The sequence below is a fragment of the Prionailurus bengalensis genome, chromosome E2, assembly GCF_016509475.1.
Source record: "Prionailurus bengalensis isolate Pbe53 chromosome E2, Fcat_Pben_1.1_paternal_pri, whole genome shotgun sequence".
Taxonomy (NCBI): domain Eukaryota; kingdom Metazoa; phylum Chordata; class Mammalia; order Carnivora; family Felidae; genus Prionailurus; species Prionailurus bengalensis.
The window spans coordinates 11,824,291-11,837,334 of NC_057352.1; the positions used below are offsets into that span (position 1 = coordinate 11,824,291).

At 62.2% G+C, this 13,044-nt stretch overlaps 1 protein-coding gene across 2 annotated transcripts in view; it reads right to left on the minus strand.

Annotated features, from left to right (window-relative positions):
* Positions 1 to 435: 435 nt before the first annotated feature.
* Positions 436 to 13,044, minus strand: part of PPP1R37 (protein phosphatase 1 regulatory subunit 37) — a 41,445-nt gene continuing 28,836 nt past the window's right edge. The window contains exons 2-13 of one of the 2 annotated variants that reach the window (XM_043598614.1): positions 8,697 to 8,794; positions 6,905 to 6,950; positions 6,542 to 6,642; positions 5,733 to 5,852; positions 5,118 to 5,268; positions 4,868 to 5,023; positions 3,730 to 3,842; positions 2,783 to 2,924; positions 2,528 to 2,694; positions 1,691 to 2,396; positions 1,268 to 1,358; positions 436 to 1,140 (exon numbers count right to left, since the gene is read on the minus strand). In XM_043598614.1, coding sequence (XP_043454549.1) covers positions 1,276 to 1,358; positions 1,691 to 2,396; positions 2,528 to 2,694; positions 2,783 to 2,924; positions 3,730 to 3,842; positions 4,868 to 5,023; positions 5,118 to 5,268; positions 5,733 to 5,852; positions 6,542 to 6,642; positions 6,905 to 6,950; positions 8,697 to 8,794 — 1,883 coding nt within the window. In that variant the 3' untranslated portion in view covers positions 436 to 1,140; positions 1,268 to 1,275. Of the gene's footprint in view, positions 1,166 to 1,267; positions 1,359 to 1,690; positions 2,397 to 2,527; positions 2,695 to 2,782; positions 2,925 to 3,729; positions 3,843 to 4,867; positions 5,024 to 5,117; positions 5,269 to 5,732; positions 5,853 to 6,541; positions 6,643 to 6,904; positions 6,951 to 8,696; positions 8,795 to 13,044 lie in introns of both variants that reach the window. The other variant, XM_043598613.1, reaches the window with a different exon arrangement.

The following is a 13,044-nucleotide window of genomic DNA, read 5'->3' on the forward strand; positions in this document are numbered from 1 at the left end:
CTTAGAACAGAAGTGTATTCTCCTGGTTCTGACGCCCGGAAGTCTGAAGGGCCACGCACTCTCGGAGCGTCTGGGGCCGCCGGGGGCCAGCCGGTGCCCATGCTCCCTGAGCTGTGGACGGCTCGTCTCCACCACACCCTGAGAGCCTAGGCCTGAAGCCGGAAGATACTTTGGGGTTGTCTCCCTCTGGAGACGGGATTGGCAGGTGGGAAGAAGATACAGGAGAGGGGGGAAAAAAAAAAAGTCGGCAAAGGGGGTGCACCAAGGCAGGGAGCGTTGCGGGAAATGTGGCTTTTGTCTGCCCAGCCTCCCAGTTTTCCTCTGGGGGACCACGGCACGAACCCCGCAGACGAGCGACCCCTGCCCGCCCCGCTCCCTGTGCCCACAAGTCCCGCAGGGGGCGCCCGCGATCAGCACCAGCAGAGAGCAGGCGAGTGTGGTGAACCCAGCTCTGGTTTATTAGAAAAGGTGTGAACAGAGTTGCACCGACAGGAAGAGCCCCTCCCCCACCCTCTGCCCACCCGTACCCCACACCCACACCGCCCCCGGGGGTTGTAGTGCCTCTCAGGGCGCAGCCTCAAGGGGCCTGGACAGCAGGGTCTCCAGAACCCTGGCTGCTCCCCGCCCCAGCTCCCTGATAGATTTATTGCACTTAAGAAAAAGAAAGCTCTGATTCTCTGCTCCCAGCTCCCCCACCCCCCACCCCCAGCCCCGGCCCGCACCCCACCTGGGGCTGCTCTCCGCATCTCCACCACCGCCACTCACCGCCCCTCCGCCCGGTCCTGTGCCCGGGGCCACCGGGGGGCCACCCCGCCACCACCCGGGACTCCTGCCCGCCACAGGGCAAGCCGGGCCGAACAGGCCCTCTTGAAAAGGCGTCCGGCCTGGTGGCCGATGTCCTCGGAGACCTCCTCCTCCCATCCCCCCAGCCCAGAGCCTTCGAATGCCGGACACAGAGATACAAGTGCTTAAGTCAGGGCGGGGAGGGCACCCCCTGCAGCTCCTGCACTCCGTGTAGTGTTGTTGTGCGGGGCGGGGGCCCCCAGCAAGGCCCCCCACACCCCCGGCGGCCTGGGCCTCAGGGAGGCTGGGGGTGAAGGTGAGCAGATTCTCATGGCTCTGGCCTCAGCTCATCGAAGACTGATGGGAGGGGGGGGAAAAGGAACTTGGGGAGGAGAGATTGGGGGAGGGCCCGTCAGAGCCAGGGGCTCTACTGCCAGCCCCCCAGCCCCCCCCCCCCCCCAGCCCTCTGGGGCCCCTGCCTCACCTAAAGTGTCACAGTGTCTCCTGCCCAGAGTCCTGACTGGCTTCCAGAAGCAGCTCCTCGAGCTCCTTCTCGTTCTTGGAGCAGCTCAGCTCTGCAAGGGGAGGCGACAAAGGGCAGGCGACCTCCTGTCAGGCAGGCGGGGATGGGGGTTCCAGTCTGACCCCCAGGGCAGCACGGGTCTCGGGTACCAGTGAGACCGTTAGACTCCAGTTAACAGATCTGGCCTCGCTCCCTCCCGGGGAGAGCTGCCCCGGATCCGAGGGAAGAAAGGTGGGGGCCAAGGGTCAAGTCCTACTCTTTCCTACCCCTGCACGGGCCATTTTAAAGAAGAGAAAACCGAAGCCTTCCGAGAGGCAGGTGCCTGCCTGGGGTCACACACAGCACCCAGGGCCCCTGGGCACCCCGCCCCAGAGCGGCACTCACCGTGTTCCAGGCCACAGCTGCCCGCCTTGGCCTCGGGCCCCGGGGGCGGCTCCGGGGGCAGTGCGAGGGCGAACTCGGGCTTTAGGCCGTTGGGCAGTGGTGGCCCTGACTGAGGCGGCTCCAGCTGCGACTGAGGCTCCGACACCCCCGGGTCCTGAGTGCTGACGGCCTCGGCTGGTGGCAGGGCAGGCGGGGAGGGAGGACGAGGAGGGGCAGGGGGGGCAGGGGAGGCGGGAGGGGTGGGAGGCACAGGGGGCTCTGCCCTCTCGGGTGGACTCTCCACCCGGGTCACCACAAATACTTTGTGGCCCCGGCCCGGGCTGGACACAGAAATGCGCTGCTCGGTGGGGGAGGAGGGGCTGCCTGGGGGGCTCCTGTCCCCAGGGCCCAGGGAGTCCGAGGGGGGCACCAGGGCGGGGCAGGGGGCCTCGGCCCTCTCCCCATCCTCCTCCTCAGAGTCTGAGTCCGAGTCCGAGTCCGGCCCGGCGGCGGGGTCCGGGGCCCCGTTCTCCTGGGCCTTGGCGGCGGGCTCGTCCCCGGGCTCCTCGTCGGGCTGGGGCTCGGTGACAGTGATCTCGGGCATGGAGGCCGACAGCTGCAGCCGCTGCTCCTTCTCCTCCTGCTCCCGAGCCAGCATGAAGTTCTGCTTGCAGCCGTTCTGGATCTCGGCGAGCAGCGCCTTCTGCGTCTCGATGAAGCTCTTCACCTGCGGGCGGAGCGGCCCGGCTAGGGCTCTGGCCGGCCTGTCCCCGGGGCGGGGGAACCCTGCGGTGGCCCCGGGCCGGCCCGCCCTGCCCTGCCCGCCAGAGGCCTCAGGGGAGGGCCCACTCAGCTCACCGCCTCCTTCTTGGGCTCACGGTCAAGGTCCAGGCGCAGCAGTGAGCGGTTCACCTTGAGGGCCAACGACAGTGCCATGAGCCCGCCCGTCTTGATCTCGTTCTCCCGAAGGTCCAGTCTCAGGAGGCGGGGGCTCTCGGCGATGAACTCTGCCACCGCCACCGCGCCTGGGAGGGGGACCGCAGGGGCTGGCCACGGGCTGGCCGCCCGCCAAGCCCGCGGGCACCGCTCCCCTGGCCCGGCCCCGCGCCCTACCCTCGCACGTGAGCTTGGTGGCGGTCAGGCCCAGGCGCAGCACGCTGCGGTTGCTGATGAGGCCGTTCTTGAGGTTCCGCACGCCCTCGTTCCCGATGGGGTTGTGGCCCAGGTTCAGCGTCTCCAGGCTCTGTGTGTGCGGCTGCGAGGGGCGGGGCGTGACAGTGAGGCGAGGCCCCGAAGGCCGGTCGGGAAAGAGGCACACCTCTCCGGCAGCGTCGCCCGGACAATCCTGCTTCAGGACGGGTCCTTCGCGTACTTAGAAGCGGCCACAGCGCCCGCCGCCCTGTCCGCCCCCAGCCCCGGGCCCACTCCCTGCTGGCACCCGAGGGCTCAGGGCACAGACCTCGCCGTTGGTGATTCTTAACTTGGACGGGAGTCTTTGTATCCTGTGGGCCTGTTTTACATACCACGTATTTATGTAAAAAACTTTTTTGGATGTTTATTTTTGAGAAACAGAGAGCGCGAGCAGGGGAGGGGCAGAGAGAGAGGGAGACGCAGAATCCGAAGCGGGCTCCGGCCTCCGAGCTGTCAGCACAGAGCCCGACGCGGGGCCTGAACTCACAAACCACGGGATCATGACCTGAGCCGACGTCAGTTGCTCTACTGACTGAGCCAGCCAGGCGCCCCCCACGTATTTATTTTAGAAGATTTAAAACGTACTGAAGGCTTCCAGAAATAGTAACTTCCCATGCATAACATGTTCACCTTGTGCGACACATTGTGCTAGGCTACCGTGCTGGGCGCCAAGGGACAAGGGAAGCGAGAGCAAGGCTACTTTCCTCGGGACAGAGAGGCCGTGGGAGCCGAAGGAGAGCTCAAACAGCATGGAAAGGGCTGCTGCAAGGCTTCCTGAACTGCGGGAGAAGCCGGATCGGGGAAGACGACGGCGCTGAGAGGTGGTGGCGGACACGTGGGCGCCCTCCCCTCTCCCGGGTCCCACTCACCAGCGTCATGCCCAGGAAGGCCATGCCCGTGTGCGTGAGCTGGTTGTTCCACAGCACCAGGGTCTCCAGCCCCTTCTTCTGCTCCTTGAGACCCTCGCAGATGTAGGCCAGACCTGGAGGAGACCCGTGGGCGAGTCCCGCCTGTGGTCTAAGTGCCTCTCCCGGGGGCACCAGAGCCGCCGGCCAGTGAGAGCGCGGAACCCCCCCCCCCCGCCGCCCCCCCACAGGCTCAGGCCCAGCACACGACGGCGCCCTGTCCGCTTCAGGACCCTGCTCGAGTGTCGCCCTCGCGCCAGTCCACCGCCAGCCCACCACTGCTGCTCTGTTTTTCTCCAGAGCACATCTCACCGTCCGACAGACTCGGTAATCTGTTCATCTGTCTTGGCGGTGTCTCTCCCCAGGGCAGACACCTCTGTCTCACGGCTGTGAGCCCACAGGCAGCAGGCCCGGCACGTGCCAGCTGCTCAGTAACCGTGGCGTCCGGGCCCGGCCTCGACGCCCTGTGCCATTCCTCCAGCCCTCTCCTCCCACCGAGGCCAGGGGACCCCGCTCAACGGTAAAGAGGATGAAACGGAGTTCCTCTCAGTAACCACTTCCTCCTCCTTCCCATTTACCTCCCAGCTCACCGTGGCCTCGTCTCCCCCCCGGACATCCACCATCTAGCCTCTTTCCCACCTCGGGGCCTCTCGCACTTGGTGTTCCCCTGCCTGGATTCTTTTTCTAGGTCTTTAAAACGGCCGGTTCCAGTCTCTCTCCACGTGGCCGCCCAGAGGCCCCCTCCCCACATCATCTTAAATAGCGTCTGGTTGGCCCCTTGTCCCAACAACCTTGTTTCCTTCAGGGCACTTTTTCCAGGTGGTAATTATTTTAATTATCTGTTCAATACCTCGCTTCATCCTGCAGGTCTCCGCTGAGCTGTCCCCTCCTCCAGGACGCCCTCCCTGGGCTCCCACAGCCCAGCCCTGCCCAGTCTGAGCGGTCACTGCCTGGGGATGTTCCCTCTTGGACCGGCAGCCCCAGGAGGGCAGGGCTGGGATCGTCCTGGCCACCGCTGTGTCTCCAGCACCGCGGGGGCACCTGGCTGGGCACACGGCGGGTGCTCGGTGGCTGGGGTGGGGTGGGCAGACCTCTCACACACCTGAGTCCAGCACGTGGTTGTTACGGAGGTCCAGGATCTGCAGGGAGCAGTTGAACTTGAGGAGGTTGCCCAGCTGGGCCGAGTCTTGCAGGCCATTGAGCTTGTTGTCGGCCAAGTACAGCTCTCTCAGATTCACGTTCATCTTCAGCGCTGTGGCTGGGGGAGCACGGGCAGAGTGCCGTGACCGGCCAAGCCCCGGCGCCCGGCGGGCGGCCCGTCACTGCCCGGCGCCCCCGGCCCCCGAGCTCACCGAGCAGCATCAGCGGTCGCCCCGACAGGCTGGCGTTCTCCAGGTGCAGCACCGCGAGGCTGCTGCGGATGCGCAGGGCGCGGGCCACGAACGGTGCCGAGTGGTCCAGCAGGGGCGTGTTTCGGGCATCCAGGTACTGCAGGCAGCTGGTCTGGTGGGGCAGGGGCGGGGCTGCGACGGGCCGGCCCGGCCCTCCCTGCCCCCGTGGCATCTCCCGCCCCCCGGCCGGGTGGGCACCAGGGCCCCGTGAGGGAAGGCCCGGCCTGGAGCCCCGCGGGTGAGCCAGGAGGGGCCCCCAGGCTCCCCCGCGGCAGACGCCCTGCACGAGGGAACGGGGTGGCAACCACAGCCACTTCCAAGGGGTATGTCGCGGGCAAGCGAAGGACGGGGGAAAGATCCGTGAAGGGAGGAAAAGGGGTCGGGGTTGGCCTGGGGCAGGGCACCCTTGGCACCGCTTTCCCACTAGCCTGGAAGCTGGGCACCAGCGCCCCACCGACGGCCCACGCCCCGAGGGCTCGGGAAGCCAGGTCCCAAGGGACGGGTGCCCCAGGAAAGCGCCTGGACCCCCCTGTGCCCGAGCCCCTTCCACCCCGGGTACAGGTGAGGGGCACCCACCTTGCGCATCATGTGGGCCGCGGCCTGCCAGCCCCGGGTGCCGATGTGCTTGTTGAAGGAGATGTTGAGGTGGGTGGCCGACTCGTAGTATTCGATCATGTCGAAGAGGGCCGAGGCGCCCTGTGGCACACACAACGGCGTTTAGGCTCAGGTGGAGGCAGGCCCAGGAGGCTAGGAGGTGGGGGCCACGCGACTAAGGGAAGGGGAGAGCCCTGACGCTGCCCGGGCACCTCCGGGTTCCGGGAATCAACCCGCCCGCTCCTGCCGGACTCCGTCTGCTTTCTCTTACTCGCCACCACCCCCGAAGTCGGGCAGATCTGGCGCATGACCAGGACAGGCCCTGGTGTTCCTGGGTCTCAGTTCTCCAGGAGCCCACCCACCGGGTCTCCCAGTGGCCTCCAAGTCTGGGGAGGCGAGGACACCTAGGCCTAAATGGGGAGGCTGCTTTCTGAAGGTTTCTTAAACTCTCCCCTACAGGTGCCGTTAGCCCCAGCAGAGGTTCCTGAAAAGGTTTCCGGTGGTCACACGGCTGCCCCCACTGAGGCCCGGCTCCCCAAGTCCCTCCCTTGCGTCAAGTCCCCTGCCTTTGGGGTGGGTCTCTGACACCCCATTTTCTGGGCCCCACCCCAGAGCCCAATATTCCTCACACCCGCTTTGGTCACACTGGCTGTGTCCCCATCTTGTCCTTCAAGAGGCCCTGCCCAGCTGTTGTCCAAGGAGGCTCTTTTGCTGCAGCGCCCCCTCCCCCCAAACCTCAGAGGGGCCAGAGGGCTCAGGGAACAGGTGAGGCGGTGGCAGGGGCTGCTCACATCTTCGTCCAGGTTTGTCTGCTCCAGGTCCACGACCTTGAACTGTAGCCTCTTGAAGACCTCTTCCAGGGCCTCACAGGTCTTGTAGTCGAGTTTCTCGCCTGGGACAAGACAGAGGGCCGGGCACGTCTAATGCGTGTGTGTGTGTGTGTGTGTGTGTGTGTGTGTGTGTGTGTGTGTGTGTACTCGTGCCCTGGGGGGCGTGGGGGCTGGAAATGCGGGCTCCAGGCCAGGGGAGGCTTATCGTGCCTGCCTCATGTCAGGGGGGGTGCCTGCCCCTGCCCCGGCTAACCTCCTCTTCCCGCAGGACCTGCCAGCCCAGACCCACCCCCCAAGGGTCCCGGCCTCTATCCAGACACGCACCTTTCAGGTCCAGACAGTCGATGCGGTGCCCGAGATCTGTGAACTCCTGGGAGAACAGAGCGGATGGTGAAGACAGGAAGACACCCTCAGGAGCCAGGCTGGACCCTGACAGTGGGGCGGGCGGGGCTCTGATCTGGCTCCATTTCTGAGGTGGGGGCCACGCGCAGGGCCTCAGAGAAGAGGGGCAGTTCTGCACCCACAGGGCCCGGGCCAGGCAGCCGGGGCACAGTCCCTCCGCCCCAGCTGGGCATCTCTGGGGCGGGCATCCCAGGCAGAAGGAGCAGCCAGCACAAAGGCTGTGAAGCAGGTGCTGAGGCAGGGAAGGCTGACAGGCCTGGGGGCGAAGGCCAGGCCCCAGGCCCCACACTGCAAGCGGTCAGGTGTGGGCCTGCTGGGGGTCACGTTCTGTTCTCGGGGCTCCACACACATTAACCCGTGGGGCGGGTGCTGTGACAGAGCCATGCGCAGACAAAAGGCTCGGGGCCAGCCTTGCCTAAAGTCACTTGCTAGTGAGGGACAGGCTTGGTCGGAACCAGATGGTGGGCTCCAGGACCCACACTTTTGGCCACCACGCAGAGTGACTGTCTCTCCCTGGAGCTGCCGACAAGCCCTTCTGGAATTCTCCCAGAAACCCTTAAGCCCAGTGAGCAGGAAGTCCCTAGCTGGATGGCAAGAGTGACTGCTCACAGTAATGCTAAGGGAACAACAACCCTGGAAACAAGCAACCTCGGAACATTCTGGAATGACCCATCCGGAGAGAGGACAGGCACCTTGTGGCACGTGGCTACAGGGGGAACACGCCACAGGCACAGGAGTGCCCCGTTCACATAAAAGCGGAAGGTACCCTTGTGTCTGTGTAACTCTGGATAGTGAACTGCCCTCTTACGAGCGCAGCACAGCGAAGGCCAGAGGACAAAGCCCCCAAGCTATCAACAGTGGGACTCCTGGGAAATGAGGCCTGACGAAGAAGTGAAAGGTGGATTTTGTTTGTGCCTATAACATTTTAATTACAAAAAAAGTCAGACACGGGCCGGTGGGTGGCTCAGTCGGCTGGGCGTTCGGCTCTTGATTTCAGCCTGGGTCACGCTCTCACGGTTTGTGGGGTCGAGCCTGGCATCGGGCTCTGGGCTGACAGTGCGGGACCTGCTTGGGGTTCTCTTTGTCCCCCTCTCTCTCTGCCCCTCCCAACTTGTGCTCTTTCTCAAACTAAATAAACTTAAAAAAAAAAAATCAGACGAGGTATATATTGAACAGAGAATATAAAGAATAAATGTGCACGTTTCCCCTGGGGAAGAGAATTTCTTTGGGGAGTGACAGATATTTGAAATTCTTATCTTTTTCTTTTTTATTATTATTATCTTTAAATGTTTATTTTTGAGAGAGGGAATGCGCGTGCACGTGGGGGAGGGGCAGAGAGAGAGGGAGACGAGGACTCTGAACCAGCCTCCAGGCTCCGAGCTGTCGCACAGAGCCCGACGCAGGGCTCGAACTCACGAACCGTGACATCATGACCTGAGCCGCAATCGGACGCTTAACCCAGTGAGCCACCCAGGCGCCCCGCGCTCTCACTTTATATAGTTCCGTACTGTTTAAAGGTTCATGGAGAGCCTGATTGCTTTCACAACCGAACAGAGGATTTTCCAGGATGTGTTCGCACGGGCCCTGGGCTGGGTGGCCCGGCTGGGCAGTGCTTTGTGCACCGTCTCCTGCGCGGGGCAGGCAGAGGGGCCCAGAGGCTGCTGGGGGCCAGAGGGAGCCCGGCCTCCTCTCCCCGCCTCCCCCACCCGGGTACCTGGAGCTGCCGGAGGAGCTTCGGGATCTGTCTGCAGTTCAGCTTCTGGCAGGCCTGCTTGTAGGCACCAACGACCTCATCCACGGTCACGTTCTGGGCTGCGGGCACAGAGGACCCAGGCCTGTGACTCCCCGCACCCCGGGCCCCCTCCACCCCCTCCCACCCCCGGGCCTCTGCCAGCGCTCCCTTCCCCCCGCGCCAAGCCTCCACAACAAAATGCCCCTCCCAACGACCCACTGGGTTCTGTCTTCCGTTCAAGGGCCCTCGCAGCCACCGCTGCCCCGAGGTGCAGCCAAACGAGCCACGCCTTCCCTCCACCTCTCCCCTTCCCTCCACCTCTCCCCACGGCTCCTCGAGCAGCTTCACACAAACATCACGCAGCTAGTATCACAAAATTTCTCTGCTTGTCATCCGTCTCCCCCACTAGATGGGGAGCCCCGAAAGGGCAGGGCTGGGTCTACCTTTGTCACCACCTTGTCCCCACGCTGCCCGGCCTAGGGCCAGGGCCCAGAGCAGGTGTTCAGTTTGTGGTGTTTTTTTGGTTTTTTTTTTTTTTTTTTTTGTGGATAAGAGAATGAATCTGTACTTTGGTGCTATGAGGAAGCTGAGCCCAGAGAGGTGAACCACCTTGCCCAAAGTCGCACAGCTGGTAAGTGGTGGAGCCAGGGACTGAACTCCGCTCTTAACTGTGATGCACGTGGCCTCCCAGACTCCCCACTCCTGAAACACCCTCAACAGCAAAACGTTCCCCAACGGCTACTTAGTGCTGGGCCTCGTCCCAGAGACACAGCAGCAGTCAGAGCAGACCGGGCACGGCCCTGTGTCCAGGGTAACAGCAGTGGCTCACAGAATGAAGGGATGTAGCCCAAACCCAACAGCGGCCCGGCACAGTCCTGGGGAAGCCCGGGGCCAGCCACCACGCCCCAGGCAAGGCTGGCCTCTCGGTCTGCACGGCTTTGCCTTCTCTGGATATCGCACTAAAATGGAGATAAACAGTACGTGGCCTTTTGCGGCTAGCCTCTTTCGTGGAGCATAAAAGACTTTGAGTTTTGCCCCTTTACCGTGCTGCACACGCGTTACACAGTCTGTCCGTCCATTCACTGGATGAGACATTTGTGTTCTTTTCAGTTTCTATGACATACTGGATTCTGCCCCAGGGCAGCCAGGGAACAGGAGGCTCCGAGCAGGGGAGGCACGGAGTCAGGCCGAGAAGTCGATGCAGGACAGAGTCCTACACTTGGCTCCGGAACCCCATTCTCTCCGCTGTGCTGGGAGGGGGTGGGGCGCTGGAAGAAACTGACGCAGGTCCCGGCTGAGCCCTCACCACAGGCCACCACAGGCGGCCAGCAACCTCCCCGGCGCATCACCTTCCCGCAGACCTGGTGAGGGCGTGAGCCTGGTGGCCCCCGGGGCAGGGGGAGGGGGAGGGGGGGAGAGAGGAGGTGGGGGCAGGAGCTGGCCCTGCCAGGGAAGGCAGCCCTTGGGACTTGAGCCGCTGCCTCGGGGAGTCCCACCAAGCTGGGTCCACTGGGCCCCCAGGGGTCCACAAACTTGAGGGAGGAAAAGGGACATGTCTACTTTCACTAAGTGAACTGAAATGAGATTGAGCCTTTCCTTCTTATTAACTTGGGCAACAGAGAGAGAGAGAGAGAGAGAGAGAGAGAGAGAGAGAGAGAAGCATTTAGCAGCCCTGTGACTGTGTCATCAACCGCAACGACAGGTGCTTCCACATCACGCAAGAGCCCCTGCAGACTGTGGCGGCTCCTCACTACCTCCTGTTATTTTATGTGCCCGGGAGGAAGAACAGAAATACTGGATTACAAGTTTAAAAAATCTCCAGCTGACTGTATTTTAATTGGTATCCTTTGTAACCCGACTTTATTTTTCGCCTTTAAGAGTCATCGCTCCAGTGCCTGGTTGGCTCAGACGGTGGAGCACGTGACTCCTGATCTCAGGGTTTTGAGTTCAAGCCCCATGTTGGGTGCAGGGCTTACTTAAAAAAAATTTTTGTTTTTTTCAATCACCATTCTGAAAAGTGGTGCGCGGGCTTTAACCAGGCAGCCACAGGGCAAAAACTGCTCCCCTGGACAAGCTTGCTTCAAGAAAGGCCCCTACGCCAAGGCTGGGTTGGCCTGGGCACATCAGACGGGGATGAGGGCCTGAGCACACGTGGGGCCATCAGTAGCAGCTCTCAGGGCCCCAGACAGCCTACAGGAAATAAGCCTCCTAAGCAACCTCTCAAGCTGCCATCAGTCCTTGAGGTGTTCAGTTCTGACATCCCTTCCTCCAGGAAGCCCTTTCTGACCGGCCAGGCTGGGCCAGGCTCCTCCCCTTCTAGCTCCACCCCCCCTCCCCCCCAGCCCTGCCCGCTGGGTCGATCTGTGTTGCGAGGAGCCCCCTGAGAAGCTTGAAGCCCGGGGTCTCGAACCCGGCCTCCTCCACACCAGCCACAGCTGCCGTCTGGTCACCCCTTCAGCCAGGGGTCCATGGGGTATACATGCAGCACGGCCTCACACAAGGTCACAGCCAGGGCTCAGAGAGGTCACATCCGCCCACTCACTTACAGAAGGGTAAACAGAGCGGGAGGCAGGGCTGGACGGACTCGGAGAAGTGGGAGAGCCCCCAGGGCCCAGAATGACCGGGCGCCCTCTGCTGGTAAGAACGACAACTGCAGCTTGTCATTCTCTGATGCTGGGACACACTTTGGGGGGGGGGGGGGGACGGCCCAGGGGAAAGACACTAAAGAAAGGCACAAGAACGCGGGGATTCGGTCAGTCCACAGCAGTCTGAGGGCACCCCTGCCCCACCTCGGTTACCCCAACATCGCCAGCGGCACGCCCCGAGGCCCAGCACGGCGCTGGCAGGCTCGGGAGTGACCTTACACGTGGGGGCTTCAGGCGCGTGTTAAGAAAAAGAAACTACTGTGAATTGCTTGCGGATGATGAGATGAAACGTATTCAAAAAAAAAAAAAAAAAAAAAAAAGAACCAATTTAAGAAAAACTGGTAAGGAAGCAGCAGTAGGGGGGTCCGGAGAAGTAGTGTGCAGCATTTACACAGCACTTCTTTCCGCTGGGCCGGGCGCCGCCCCGAGCACTTCAGAAGCCAGCGGAACCGGACTGGCCCCTCCACACACCGGCTCATCTGTGACGCTGTGGCCAAACGGTCAAGGGGAGAACACCGCGGAGGCCTGGCGTCCGCGGACGGAGAGAGACAAAGCTTCCCAGACCTCGCGCGGGGCCTCCAGCCTCGGGTCATCCGCCCCAAGACTTCCACAACCTTAAGGAACCGCACGGGCATCGCCACGGCACGAACGGGGGGCGGGCGCGAGTCAGCGGGCTCAGCAGTCACCCCGCAGGGGCCTGGAGGCCTCCCCAGAGGCCGCGGACGCCCCGAGGCGCTGGGCCCAGGGGACGGGGAGCAGGGCCGCAGAGCGGTGAAGGCACGACTGCTGTCTGAGTGACCAGGGCAAGACTCTTTGCTGCCTCCCTCCTGGCACTCCTGGGTAGGGCTCCCGAGTCTCCACCTGAGACACCGGGTCCCGCAAAGCGGTTAAGAACACAGGCTGCGGGGGACGCCTGGGTGGCTCGGTTGGTTAGACGGCCGACTTGGGCTCTCAGGTCACGATCCCTCCGTCCGAGAGTTCGAGCCCTGCGTCGGGCTCTACGCTGACAGCTCAGAGCCTGCTTCCAATTCTGTGTCCCCCCCCCCCGCCCCTCCCTGACTCGTGATCTCTCTCGCTGTCTCAAAAATAAATGTTAAAAAATTAAAAAAAAAAAAAAAAAAAAGAAAGAAACAGGCCCTGAGGCCACCAGGGCGGCTCAGTCAGTTGAGCGTCTGACTTCTGCTCAGGTCATATCTCACCGTTTGTGAGTTCGAGCCCCGCATCGGGTTCTGTGCTGACAGCTCAGAGCCTGGAGCCTGCTTCGGATTCTGTGTCTCCCTCTCTCTCTGCCCCTCTCCCACTCGTACTCTCTCTCTCTCAAAAATAAATAAAAACATTTAAAAAAAAGAATAAACAAACATTAAAAAAACAAAACAAAACACAACACAGGCTCTGGAGCCACAGTGCCTGGGGTTGGATCCTGACTCCTAATTTAAAACTCTTGTGACTTCGAGGGGTTTCTGGGTGGCTCAGTCGGATGAACATCTAGCTGACTCTTGATCTCAGCTCAGGTCATGATCTCACGGTTCCTGAGTTTGAGCCTTGCCTCGGGCTCCATGTTGACAGTGTGGAGCCTCCTTGGCATTCTCTTTCTCTCTCTCTCAAAATAAATAAGCTTCAAAAAACAAACTAACTAACTCTGCCTCTGAGCAAAGCACTTTAACCTCTGTGCCTCAATCGCCTTA